Source organism: Crocodylus porosus, unplaced genomic scaffold (assembly GCF_001723895.1).
Source record: "Crocodylus porosus isolate Cpor-Errol unplaced genomic scaffold, CroPor_comp1, whole genome shotgun sequence".
Lineage (NCBI taxonomy): Eukaryota > Metazoa > Chordata > Crocodylia > Crocodylidae > Crocodylus > Crocodylus porosus.
Genome location: NW_017728933.1, coordinates 3876792 through 3888307, shown reverse-complemented (window position 1 = coordinate 3888307; position 11516 = coordinate 3876792). Strand labels below are relative to the sequence as shown.

General features: G+C 58.0%; 1 protein-coding gene across 1 annotated transcript in view; it reads left to right on the top strand.

Moving 5' to 3' along the window:
* FER1L5 (fer-1 like family member 5) overlaps window positions 1-11516 on the top strand; it is a 26296-nt gene that overhangs the window by 11740 nt on the left and 3040 nt on the right. Inside the window, 23 exon segments of the mRNA XM_019545987.1 lie at window positions 42-166; window positions 568-668; window positions 3832-4009; window positions 4090-4245; window positions 4381-4512; window positions 4715-4878; window positions 4975-5089; window positions 5268-5370; window positions 5512-5663; window positions 5795-5983; window positions 6064-6181; window positions 6280-6357; window positions 7541-7722; window positions 7790-7948; window positions 8031-8129; window positions 8220-8381; window positions 8819-8984; window positions 9068-9093; window positions 9271-9327; window positions 9402-9512; window positions 9733-9858; window positions 10065-10220; window positions 10372-10661. Of these exon segments, the coding sequence (XP_019401532.1) occupies window positions 42-166; window positions 568-668; window positions 3832-4009; window positions 4090-4245; window positions 4381-4512; window positions 4715-4878; window positions 4975-5089; window positions 5268-5370; window positions 5512-5663; window positions 5795-5983; window positions 6064-6181; window positions 6280-6357; window positions 7541-7722; window positions 7790-7948; window positions 8031-8129; window positions 8220-8381; window positions 8819-8984; window positions 9068-9093; window positions 9271-9327; window positions 9402-9512; window positions 9733-9858; window positions 10065-10220; window positions 10372-10661 (3145 nt within the window).

The window sequence follows — 11516 nt, the reverse complement described above, 5'->3', positions numbered from 1 at the left end:
GCTGGTCCTGAGCCTGTACCTTTTCCCATCTTCCCTGGCAGGGAACCATTACCACTACCTGCCCTGGTACGACACCAAGCCTGCGGCAGCTGTCACCTCCTTCTGGGAGAACGTGGGGTACCGCCTGGATGCCCTTAATGCTCTGCAGGCCACGCATGACAGGCTGGTAGGTGCCAGAGCCATGGGGCAGGGAAGGTATGTGCCATGGGGTTTCCCCCCATGGGAGGCAGTGCCCACAGGAATGCTTTACCCACTGGGGCAGGGGCACGTGCTTTCCCTGCCAGGCCCTACCCATGGCTCCTGCCTTTCAGGGGTGCACACAGAGTTGTACACCTGCCTGAGGGGATCAGGCTGGACCTGAGACCACACACAGGGCCCAACAGGCTGCCAGCAGGACTGATGTTAACCGCATACAGGGTTGCTGGCCCCAGAGGAGCTGAGCTAGCCAGCATGGGCCTGTCCCAGCACCGCCCAATAAAACCAATGGGATAGAAACCGTGGGTTTCTGCCCCCCGCTGGGGGTGCAAGAGCCTGGGAGACACTGTTAAGAGTGTCCTCTTCCCCCAGAAGCAGAACCTGGAGGCCCTATGCACCGTGAAAACCCCTGACAGCCCTGCTTGGACCCACGCCTCCAAGAAACTTCTGGAGGAGCTGCTGGAGGACTGCAGGTGAGCGCAGCCCTGAGCTGGGGCAAGGCTCTATAGTGTAGACAAAACCCTGGTACCTCTGGCCAGGCCTCTGGACCCTCTGCGAGAGGGTCCAGGCACCGGCAAGGCAAGGAAACACCCAGGGGTGGATCTACCCTCATGTGTTCTCCCTGCCATGCATATTTATCTCCAGTTAAAGAGAACAGAGGTTTCTTGCTGTGCCAGGGGGTCTGGCACTCTGTTATCTGGTCAAAGATCAAAACCCAACACAGCTGGGTTGGTCGGCATGCTAGTTGGCTAGCAGTTCATGGATCCCTAGGATGTCCTACTAATTGGTTGGAGGATAGATTAGGTTAGGATATAAAAACACAGTGGACTGGGTAAAATCAGTCAACCTACTTTTCTGTGGTTAAAGAGAAGCTCGTTATGCTCTTACTGATACTCTCAGGGCCTAGCACCAGGGTATTCCACTTGAGGTCAAAGCAAAAACAGATCTTTAAGCCTTCCTCAGAGGCATTCAGTGTTGGCTGCAGCCCCCTGGTTGGGGATGGTGACTTGGCTGCGTTAGTGCTTCTGCTGGGACTCATACCCAGCGTAGAGATCTCGCCCCTCTGCTTAGCCTCAGACCAGTGCTGCACTTGCAGTCAGAAAGGTATTTTTCCAGCTGGTCAGACTGGTGTGGACTGAGGAGGGAGGGCGGGGGAAAGGTTTGCCTTCCTCTGTAGCAGGGATACAACTCTATCTGGGATCTCCTGAGCATCTATTAACAACCTTGGCAGCAGCATGTTGGCTGCCATAGATTTAATAGATTTCATAGATTTTTATGGTTGGAAGCAACTTCAGTAGATCATTGAGTCCAATCCCCTGCCCTGGGCAGGAAAGAGCGTTGGGGCCAGATGCTTGTCCAGTCTCTTCTTAAAGACCTCCAGGGGAGAGCACTACCTCCCTCGGGAGCCCATTCCAGATTCTGGTAACCCTTACCGTGAAGAAGTTCTTCCTGATGTCCAATCTAAATCTGCTGTCAGTTTGTGGCCATTGGTTCTAGTTACCCCAAGGGAGCGCCCTGGTAAACAGAGCATCTTCCATTCCTTGCTGCCCCCTCCGCCAAGAATTTGTAGACGGCCTCTCACCTCTCAGCCTTCTCTAGCAGAGGCTGAAGAGATCCAGGTTCCTCAGTCTCTCCTCATAGGGCCATACAAATAGCCCTCCTCTGGACCTTCTCAGGGTTACCCATGTCCCTCTTGAAGTGTGGCGCCCAGAACTGGATGCAGTACTCCAGCTGCAGCCTGACCAGCGCTGCATAGAGGGGGAGGATCACCTCCTTAGACTTGTTTGTGATGCATCTGCTAATGCACGGTAAAGTGCGGTTAGCTCTACTTATCACCTTGTCACATTGACAACTCATGTTCATCCTGTAGTCTGCTATGACTCCTAGATCCCTTTCGGCCACTGTGCGACTTAGAGGGTCATCTCCCAATCTGTAAGTGTTGGCGATTCTTTCTCCCTAGGCGCAGAACTTTGCCCTTATCTTTGTTAAACTGCATCCTCTTCTGTTCTGCCCACTTTTCCAACCTGTCCAAATCTGCCTGAATCCGTTCCCTGCCTACCCATGTGTTTACTTTGCCCTATAATTTGGTGTCATCCGTGAATTTGGACAGAGTGCTCTCCATGCCCTCATCCAAGTCACTGATGAAGATATTGAACTGTACTGGTCCAAGGACTGAACCTGCCATATTTTTCCAAGTTCATACCAACATGTCCACCACCACTCTCTGGGTGCATCCCATAAGCCAATTCACCACCCACCTGACTGTGTAATCATCTACATCATGGCCACTTAGTTTATTTATAAGAATGGGATGAAGACACTGTATTGAAAGCCTTTAAAAAATCCAAGTAAATGACATCTACCTCGGCTCCTGCATCTAAGCATTTTGTGACCCGATCATAAAAAGAAACAAGGTTAGTCAGGAAGGATCTACCTGCTATGAACCTGTGCTGGTTGCCCTTCAGCATTATTTTTCCTGCTGGACTCCTACAAATGTGTTTCTTAATACTTTTTTCAAAGGTTTTCCCAAGGACAGAGGTGAGACTAACTGGCCTGTAGTTACCCGGATCCTTCCTTCCTCCCTTTCTTGAATATAAGAACCACACTGGCCCTTTTTCAGTCGTCTGGGGCCTGTCCTGAGCACCACAAGCGTTCAGACAATCTTGCCAGTGGTTCTGCTATGACACTGGCTAATTTTCTCAGCAACCTAGGATGAAGATCATCTAGGCCTGATGACTTAAACATGTCCACCCATGGTTTCCCTGCTTTCCCTGTGGCAGGTTTGGGTGTGATGTCTGGTGTTGTCAGGGCTCATGGTAGTTTTGCTAAGAGGTTGGACAATTGGATATGTCTGGGATGGTTTGGACAGAGCTTATCCTGCCTCAAGCTGGGGGTTGGACTAGATGTGATCTCCAGACATCCCTTCCAGCCCTCATTCTCTATGGTATAACTATTGGCATGTACACTGATTTGCTAGGTTAGCATAAAACAAACAAAAGAAAAACCAAGTGGAACTAGGGAAAAACCAGCCTGAACAGCCCAAAGATGTGTCATGAGTCCTATAATCATTAGAATTAAGCCTAGGTCTCTTGCTCAGTTTTGTAGAGCAAAATCTAGTCTTCTTGAGAGTCTAGTCAGGGCTTTCACTACTTCCCTACAGAGTCATTGCTACCCCTGAGATAATATGACCATACGAGATAATGGAGGTAAGGGGTTTTTTTTTGTTTTTTAGCTAGGGCTAGCAACAGACTGCAAGGCTGTGAAATAGGAGGCATTATCAAGAATGTCTGATAGACTGTAGAAGAAAGGATAGTCTCAGTAGACAACAAGACCATTAAAAAGGAGAGAGGGGTGTTAAGGCCAATGGAGTGAAGAGATTATTAGCAGGAAGTAGAGCCATGAAATCAAATCCAGGGAGGTCCCGACTACCTCCCATAGGCCAGCCTAGGAGCTCTGTGCCTGCATACAGGCAGAATACGGAGAATAGGCAGTGCCCCCATGGGGGCTTGCTCTGGGTGTGCCTTGACCCATGGGGCTGTGGGGTAACACCTTGATCTCAGAGCCTGTGCTAAGCCAGGGTCCCCTTCTCCAGGGTAGTGGGAGCCCTAACCCACCCCTGGCTCTGTGTTTCTGCAGGAAGCCGCTGCCTGACTTGGAGGGGCGGGTGACAGCCACTATCCTAGACCACCGACTGCGGGAGCAGCGGGTTTGGCTCCTCCGGCGGGTGGCCCGATGCGCTGAGAAACTGCACGCGGAAGCGCTGGTGGCCCAAGCTCAGGACTGGCTGCAGCAGCTGGCTGCCGTTGCCCATGAGGTACATCCAGGCCCACTGCAGCCCTGGGGGTTGGGGAGTCTCAGCTGCCTGCTGATGCTCTCCCCACCCTCTGACACCAGCCCCAGGCCAGCATCCCTGATGTGATGATCTGGCTGCTGTGTGGCGAGCAGCGCGTGGCCTATGCCCGGGTGCCAGCTCATGCTGTCTTGTTCTCCAAGGCCGGGCCCCGCACCTGTGGCCGGCTTTGTGGGAAGACCCACACCCTCTTCCTGAAGGTATGAGGCACCCTTGAATACCTCCGACAGCACCCCTGCCCCCCCCTTCCCCCCCGGGCACTCCAGGCCCTGGTGGGCACTGCCCTGTGCTGAAGGGGTCCCAGAGCTGAGGTCTGCTCCCGCTACTCTCCTCAGAACCCTCAAGGTGCTGGGCAGGATGAGGCCGGGCAGGGGCAGCTGCGGGTACGGCTGTGGCTGGGGCTGGTGACTAACAGCGAAGCCTTCAAGCGGTGCTGTGAGGGGCGGGTCCAGGTCTATGCTGAGACGGTGAGAGAGGCATAAAGCCAGCCTGCACCCAGGCATGGCCTGACAGGCAGCAGGCAAGGGTGGGGCACGGTGGGACCTCATGCAAAGCAGCTTGCTCGGCGCATGGCCCACACCGTGCAGCTCACCATGGCACCGTGGCCAGGACTGCTCTGGCTCATGCCTGGGGATTTAGGCCTGGGTCTGATGTGCCACTTCTCTGCAGTATGAGAACCAGGTGAAGGAGCTGGGCAAATGGGGGCCAGGGGAGCCACCAGATGCCCTCTGGTACTCCGACATCACTGGCAGGCAGGGGCTGCCCATGGACCGGTTCCAGCTGCCCCGGGGCTGGCGCTGGGCAGGGGTCTGGGCTGTGGAGCCACAGCGCAGGTGAGGTCAGGAATCTCCCCCTGCCCTCACCTGGGAATGGGGAGAAGGAGGTGGCCAAGCTGCAGCTGGCACCCCTGACACTGCCCCCTTCTTCAGGCTGCTCCTGGACGTGGACACCAACCGCAGCGAGGTGCTGGAGGAGGTTTACGAGCAGGAGAACCGGCTGCTGGGGCAGGACTGGGCACCTGCCCCTGTGCCCCACACCAATGCTGTGAGCAGGGGCCACTGGGCTGGGGATCCCATCATCCCAGGGTGTCAGCCCTCCTCACCAGCTGGAGCCCACTCCATCCGGGGACACTAGAGGCATCGGCCTCCTCTGTAGGGCACGATTCCTGTTTTGTGAGGGCCCGTCACAAAAACCAAACCCACGTTGTCATCTCCTTTCGCAGGCTGGGGTGCCCGTGCCCCCGAAGGAGGAGGTACCATGCCCACGGGGCTGGAATGTGGAGGACGACTGGCATGTGGAGGTGAACCGCGCCGTGGATGATGCTGGTGAATGGCCTTGGCTTTGCCCCCTCACAGGCCGCGAGGATCAGGGCCCCTCTCAGCCCAGCCCCACAGGCTTATGGGGGGCTTGAGGGAGGTGGTGGAAGGTTAGCTCAGTGCCAGATGGTCATGGTTGTCTCCTTCCAGGCTGGGAGTATACCATGGGGTCCCTGCCACTGACGTGGGCCGCGGCCGAGAAAACGTACCACACACAGCGGCGCAGGCGCTGGCTGAGGCGGCGCCAGAGGGAGCTGAGTCCCCGGCGCCAGGCATGGGAGATAGCCTCCTTCCTGCAGCTGGTAACAGGGTGGATGGGTGGTGGGGATCCAGCCCCTCTGCCTCCAGCATCCTTGGTGGTAGATGGAGGCAGGCGGCTGGATGGCTGGGGGCTTCGCCTGGGTGAGCCCATCTGATCCTGTTCTGCCCACAGCATGTTTCTGAGGAAGCTACGGCCTTGGAGAATGAGGATTATGGCTGGGAATACTCTGCGGAGCCAGATGGGAAGTTCCACCTGCACGCCCAAAGCAATGATGAGTATCGCCGGCGCTGCTGGCACCGCCGGCTGGTCCCAGCCCGGGCCTCTCGTGTGGCCTCCATCTTTCTCCTTGAGGGCTCCCTGGTGAGTGCTAGGGGACCTCTGCTCCTCCTGCCGCCATGGCTAGCTCTGCATGAGCACCCACAGTGCATCTCTCTGCCCAGGGTGCAAAGCCGACAGGCAAAGCTGTGGAGACGGGCGGCAGCGAAGTCGGGACACCACAGAGCCCTTCGCAGACCCTGCTGAAGCTCCACACACCCCTCATTGTCTGCATCTTCCCCCGTGAGTCCCTACGCAGGGCATGGCTGGGGCTGGGGGGGGTAGGGGAGCACTGGGAAGGGGTGAGAACCACAAACACTCTCCCCCGCCTCCCCCCACAGGCCCCACATACTACCAACTGCGCTGCTACATCTACCAAGCCAGGGACCTACTCCCAGGCAGTGGCAAGACTGCAGCAGGTAGGTAGCACCCCTGTATCTCCCCCACAGACCCGATGCCCTTACACCTGTGGCCTTGGGGTGGCCTATTGTGATGCCCCTTGATAAATCCTTGGGGCAGCCTCACTTTGAAGACTGTCCTGGTCTGGCCCCCTCAAGCATCTCTTCTGGAATGAAGAGGCCTGGCCTCTTCAGTTTCTCCTCATGGGAAGCCCCTCCATGCCCCTGGTCATCCTGGTTGACCTTCTCTGCACCTTCTCTAGTTCTTCTGGATCGTTTTGGAGGTGTGGGGACCAGAGTTGGGCAGAGTCTTTGAGATGGGGCCTCCCCAGGGATTTATAAAGGGGTATCAGGACACTTTCCATTCTGTTCACAACTCCCTTCTCCATCATTCTTGACATGTTGTTTGCCTCCGTGATGGCTGCTTAGCCTTGCGTTGATGCATGTAGCCACCTGCCCATCATGACTTCCAGACCTTTTTGCTGCATCATAACAGCTAACACAGAGCCCATCCGAGTGTAGGTCGAGCTGAGGCTAGTCTTGCCCAGGTGCATCCCTTGACACTGATCTCCACTCAATTTCATTTGCCCCGTTGTTCATTTGGACTTGTGTAGACTGCCCATTTACATTTTGATTTTTATCTTGGAGCCGGTTTCTAATCCATGCATGGACATTCCCTGCAATCCCCTGACTCTCTCTCTTTGTTAAGAGCCTCTGATGGGGGACCTTGTCCAAGGCTTTCTGGAAGTCCCAATAGACCATGTCGGCTGGATTGCCCTGATCCACCTGCTGCTTGACACCCTCAGAGAGCTCTGGGGAAGCAGGATTGCCCTCTGACAGTGCCAGGCTGATTCTTCCCCAGCAAGTTGTGTTCATCCACATGCTGAACAGTTCTTTCTTTTCTTCTTGTTTCTTTCTACCTGTTTCCCTCCATGGAAGTCAGGGTCACTGCCCTGGGTCCCTTCTAGAGCCTTTTCTAAATAGGGGAGTCACATCCACAACCTCCAGGCTTCTGGTATCAAGGCTGTTTCTAGTGCCCGGTTGCACTAGGACAGTTAGGAGCTCGGCAATTTCCAATCTGAGCTGGTTCAGGACCCTGGGGAGAGAGGCTGATCCAGTCTTTGGCAGATCCAGTGTGTGCCCTGGAGCATACAGGTCCCTCCACTTGCTGCTGCCAACTGATGGGGTTCCCTCTCCACCCCAGACCCCTTTGCCCATGTGGCCTTTCTGCATGTAAGCCAGCACACATGGACAGTGCCGGGCACCCTTCACCCAGCCTGGGACCAGACGTTGCTCTTCCACCGCTTGCTGATCTATGGAGACCCCAAGGCCTTGGCCCGAGACCCCCCCATGGTGGTGCTGCAGATCTTTGACCAGAATGTAGGCGTAAGTGCGGCTGTCAGGGCAGGGGCTCAGGTCCGCAGTTCCATGGCCTCATGGTTCCTCCTTCCAGGGCCGGGATGAATTCCTGGGCAGGAACATGTGCCAGCCCACCGTGTGCCTGCAGCCCAGTGTCCGACGCCCGCCCCGGCTGCGGTGGTTCCCCATCACTTGCAGGCAGCAGCAGGCTGGGGAGCTGCTGGCTGCCTTTGAGTTGCTGCTAGAGACAGAGGTGAGCGAGGGGGCTGCAGGCTGGGATTGAGGGGCACTGGCTGGGCCTGTTCCTGCTGCCCCCCAGCTCTGCCTCCTTACAGGATGGGGCGCTGGGCCGGCTGCCACCCCCACCATGGCGGAACGGGCATCATATCACACCTGCTGAAGTCCGGCCTGCCGTGCGCCCAATGGCCATCGAGGTGAGTGGGGCCTGGGGGGCTGGCGCAGGGGGAGGTTGGGAGGGGCTGCAATGCCTAGCAGCCCCCTGACCTATATGCTGGATGCTGCAGGTCCTGGCGTGGGGGCTGCGGGGCCTGGCCAGTTTCAAGTTGCTGCCCGTGGGCTGCCCAGCACTGACCGTGGAGTGTGGGGGGGCCTCAATCACCACGGCCCCCATCCGCGACCTGCAGCACCACCCCAACTTCCCCCAGAACGTCCTGCTGCTGCGTGTGGTGAGCTGTCTGTCTGTCTGGACTGGCCTCAGCTATCTGTCCAGGACCCCCATGCCTCATCTGTCTGTCTGTCTCTAACCCCACGCCAGGCCTTGTTCGTCTGTCCCTCACCCTGTGCCACACCCTGTCTATCTGTGTATCTGTCCCTGGGCCCATGCCAGTTCTAGTCCATCTGTCTGGCTGTAACCCCACGTCAGGCCTTGTCCATCCGTCCCTCTGTGAACTTGTGCCAGGCCTTGTCTGTCTGTCTTTCTGTCCATGGCCCCATGCCAGGTCCTATCTTTCTGTCCATCCATCCCTCTATCCCTGGCCCTATGCCAGGCTTTGTCTGTCCATCCAGGGACCTCATCTGGCCCATGCTGGGCCTTGTCTGTGTGCTTGTCCTGGGCCCGAGACCAGGCCTTGTCTCTCTGTCCCTCGCCCTGCCCCCTCCCCAGGTGCTGCCTGTGGATGATGACTATGCGCCCGCGCTGGAGCTCAAGGTCATCGACCACCGGGACTTTGGCTACCAGCCCGTGGTGGGGCAGAACTGCCTCCCGGACCTGCACCCTTTCCTCTGCCAGCCCCAGCCCGGGGGTCTGCACCTCCACCTGCCCCCCCGAGGTAACCCCCCAACCTGCCAGTGCCCCTCACTCGCAATCTGCAGCCACCTATACTTTTAACCCTGTATTCATCCCACCATATAGGCACAAGCAAGGGCTGGATCGCCAAGGTGAGTGTCCCCAGCCCCACATCACGGTGCCCCCAAAGCTCCCCTGCCAAGGGAGCCAAGCAAGCCACCCCATTGCCTTCTCTGGGGTTCAGCAGGGCATGAGGGGGCTACTCCATTGCTTAGGGGGCTGCTGATTTCCTGAAGTGATGCATCCTCTCCCCCTTCCCCCTGCAACAGGTGCTGAGCCGTGTGGCCAAGCGGACGTGGGGTCGCTGGGTGTTGAGGCCAGAGCAGGTTGGCAGAGCTCCTGGAGGGCCATGGGCATGATGGGCACTGACCCATGACCTCTGACCCCTGATCCCCACCAGGCTGATGAGGAGGAGGAGGAGGCTGAGGCCGACTGGTGGAGCCGATTCTATGCAGCCACGGGTGACCTGACCAAGAGTGGGGAGGCTGTTGCAGCACTGGACCCCCTCCAGGTGGGTACAGAGCAGGTACCAGGGTGTCTGCCTCGCCCCGAGGGGGAGTGTCCACACCAGCCCTGCCCCTGCCTCCATGGAGGGAGCTGCCAGCACAGCGAGGGCCCCATGTCTGTCCCGCTGCACCCCAGAGTGGCCTCATTCCGGCCACAGCTTCAGGGCTGTGGATGCCTGACCTAGCCATACATGTCCTGTCCTCCCTCCCCTCCCCCTGTGGCAGGTATACAACTGTGAGCTGGAGGCTGTGAAGGAGTTTGAGGGGCTGCAAGATTTCTGCCAGACCTTCCCGCTGTACCGGGGCCGCGCAGAGCCTGGTGATGACCCCTTGGTGGTGGGAGAGTTCAAGGTGAGAGGGCTGGGGTCATTGGCTGCTCTGTGCTCTGCTCCCTGCCACGTGCTTCCTACCCATCAGCTAGTCTGCTTTCTGCTTCCTTCCCTGTGCCCCCTGCCCCATCCACTGCTCTGTTTTCTGCTTCCTGCCTTGTGCCACTTGCCCCATCATCTACTCTGCTGTCTACTCCCTGCCCCACCCAGCTGCCGCTCTGCTTGCAGGGCCTCTTCCGCATCTACCCGCTGCCCGAAGACCCTGGAGCACCACTGCCCCCACGCCAGTTCCAGGAGCTGCCCCCGAGCCAGCCCCAGGAGTGCCTGGTGCGGGTCTATGTGGTGCGAGCCTTCAACCTGCCCCCCAAGGACCGCAACGGCCTGGTAATACACAGGGGCTCTTGCATGGGGACCCTTCCAGGGTGGGTTCTTGCACAGGGCCTGTCGCATGAGGGTACGCAACATGGGGTGGAGTGGAAAAGGGCCCTGGGCCCCCCTCAACCTATCCATGACCCCTAGTGCCTGTCTCCCACAGTGCGACCCCTACATCCGTGTCACTCTGGGCCAGATGAAGCTGGGGGATCGGGACGACTATGTGGCCAACACCCTGGAGCCCGTCTTTGGAAGGTGGGGTTTGGGGTTGTGGGGTCTGGGAGATCTGACGGCTCACGCAGGCTCCTAGCCCAAACGCAGGACCCCCATCGAACCCAGGAGGTGCACAGCCCCACCGGGGGGCCGCCCTGTTGGACCCGTGCTGGCCACGGGCGACAACCTGGTGCGGAGGCTGCGGGTGCGCGATCACCTGGGCGACAGCGATCATCGCCTGCTGGGATTCACCATCCAGCGCAAGGCGGCAGAGGCCAGCAGCAAGGCAGCAGCCCTGGGCTTCAGGAGGGCGGACTTCAATGAGCTAAGGAGAATAGTTGGGGAGCCACTGAGGTCCCGGAGGGGAGGGGAGCCGGGTGTCCAGGGAGAGTGGTCGCTCCTTAAGGAGACGATCCTCCAAGCCCAAAGGGAGGTAATCCCAACACGGATCAAAGGGGGCAGGAGGGCACGAAAGCCCCCATGGCTCACCAAAAGCATCCAGGAACGTCTCCTAGCTAAAAGGGAGGTGCAGACCCAGTGGCAGAGGGGCCATCCCCAGGGAGGACTACGCTGCGGTTGCTCGGGGATGCGGGAGGGTCAGGAAGGCCAAGGTGGAGATGGGACTGGGACTAGCTTCCTGGGTCAAGGACAAAAAGAAGTGCTTTTTTAAATACATAGGGGATAAAAAGGAGGTACCGGGTAACGTGGGGCCCCTGCAGGACATGCTAGGAAATTTGGTCGTCACAACAGACAACAAAGCTAACCTATTTAACAATTTCTTTGCCTCCATTTTCCTGAGCAGGGACCAGAACATTCCACCCCCCCGCTGGCCCCCTCCAGGCCCCAGGGGAGGCACACCCAGGCCCAGGGTCAGGGAGGATCTAGTTAGGGAACTTCTGGCGGGATGGGATGTATTCAAGTCAGCCGGTCCAGATGATCTCCACCCCCGAGTGCTAAGGGAATTAGCTGCGGTCATTGCGGGCCCCCTGGCACGGCTGTACGAGCACTCGTGGTGCTCTGGTGTGGTGCCAGAGGACTGGAAGAGGGCCAACGTGGTTCCCGTCTTCAAAATGGGGAAGAAGAAGGACCCGGGAA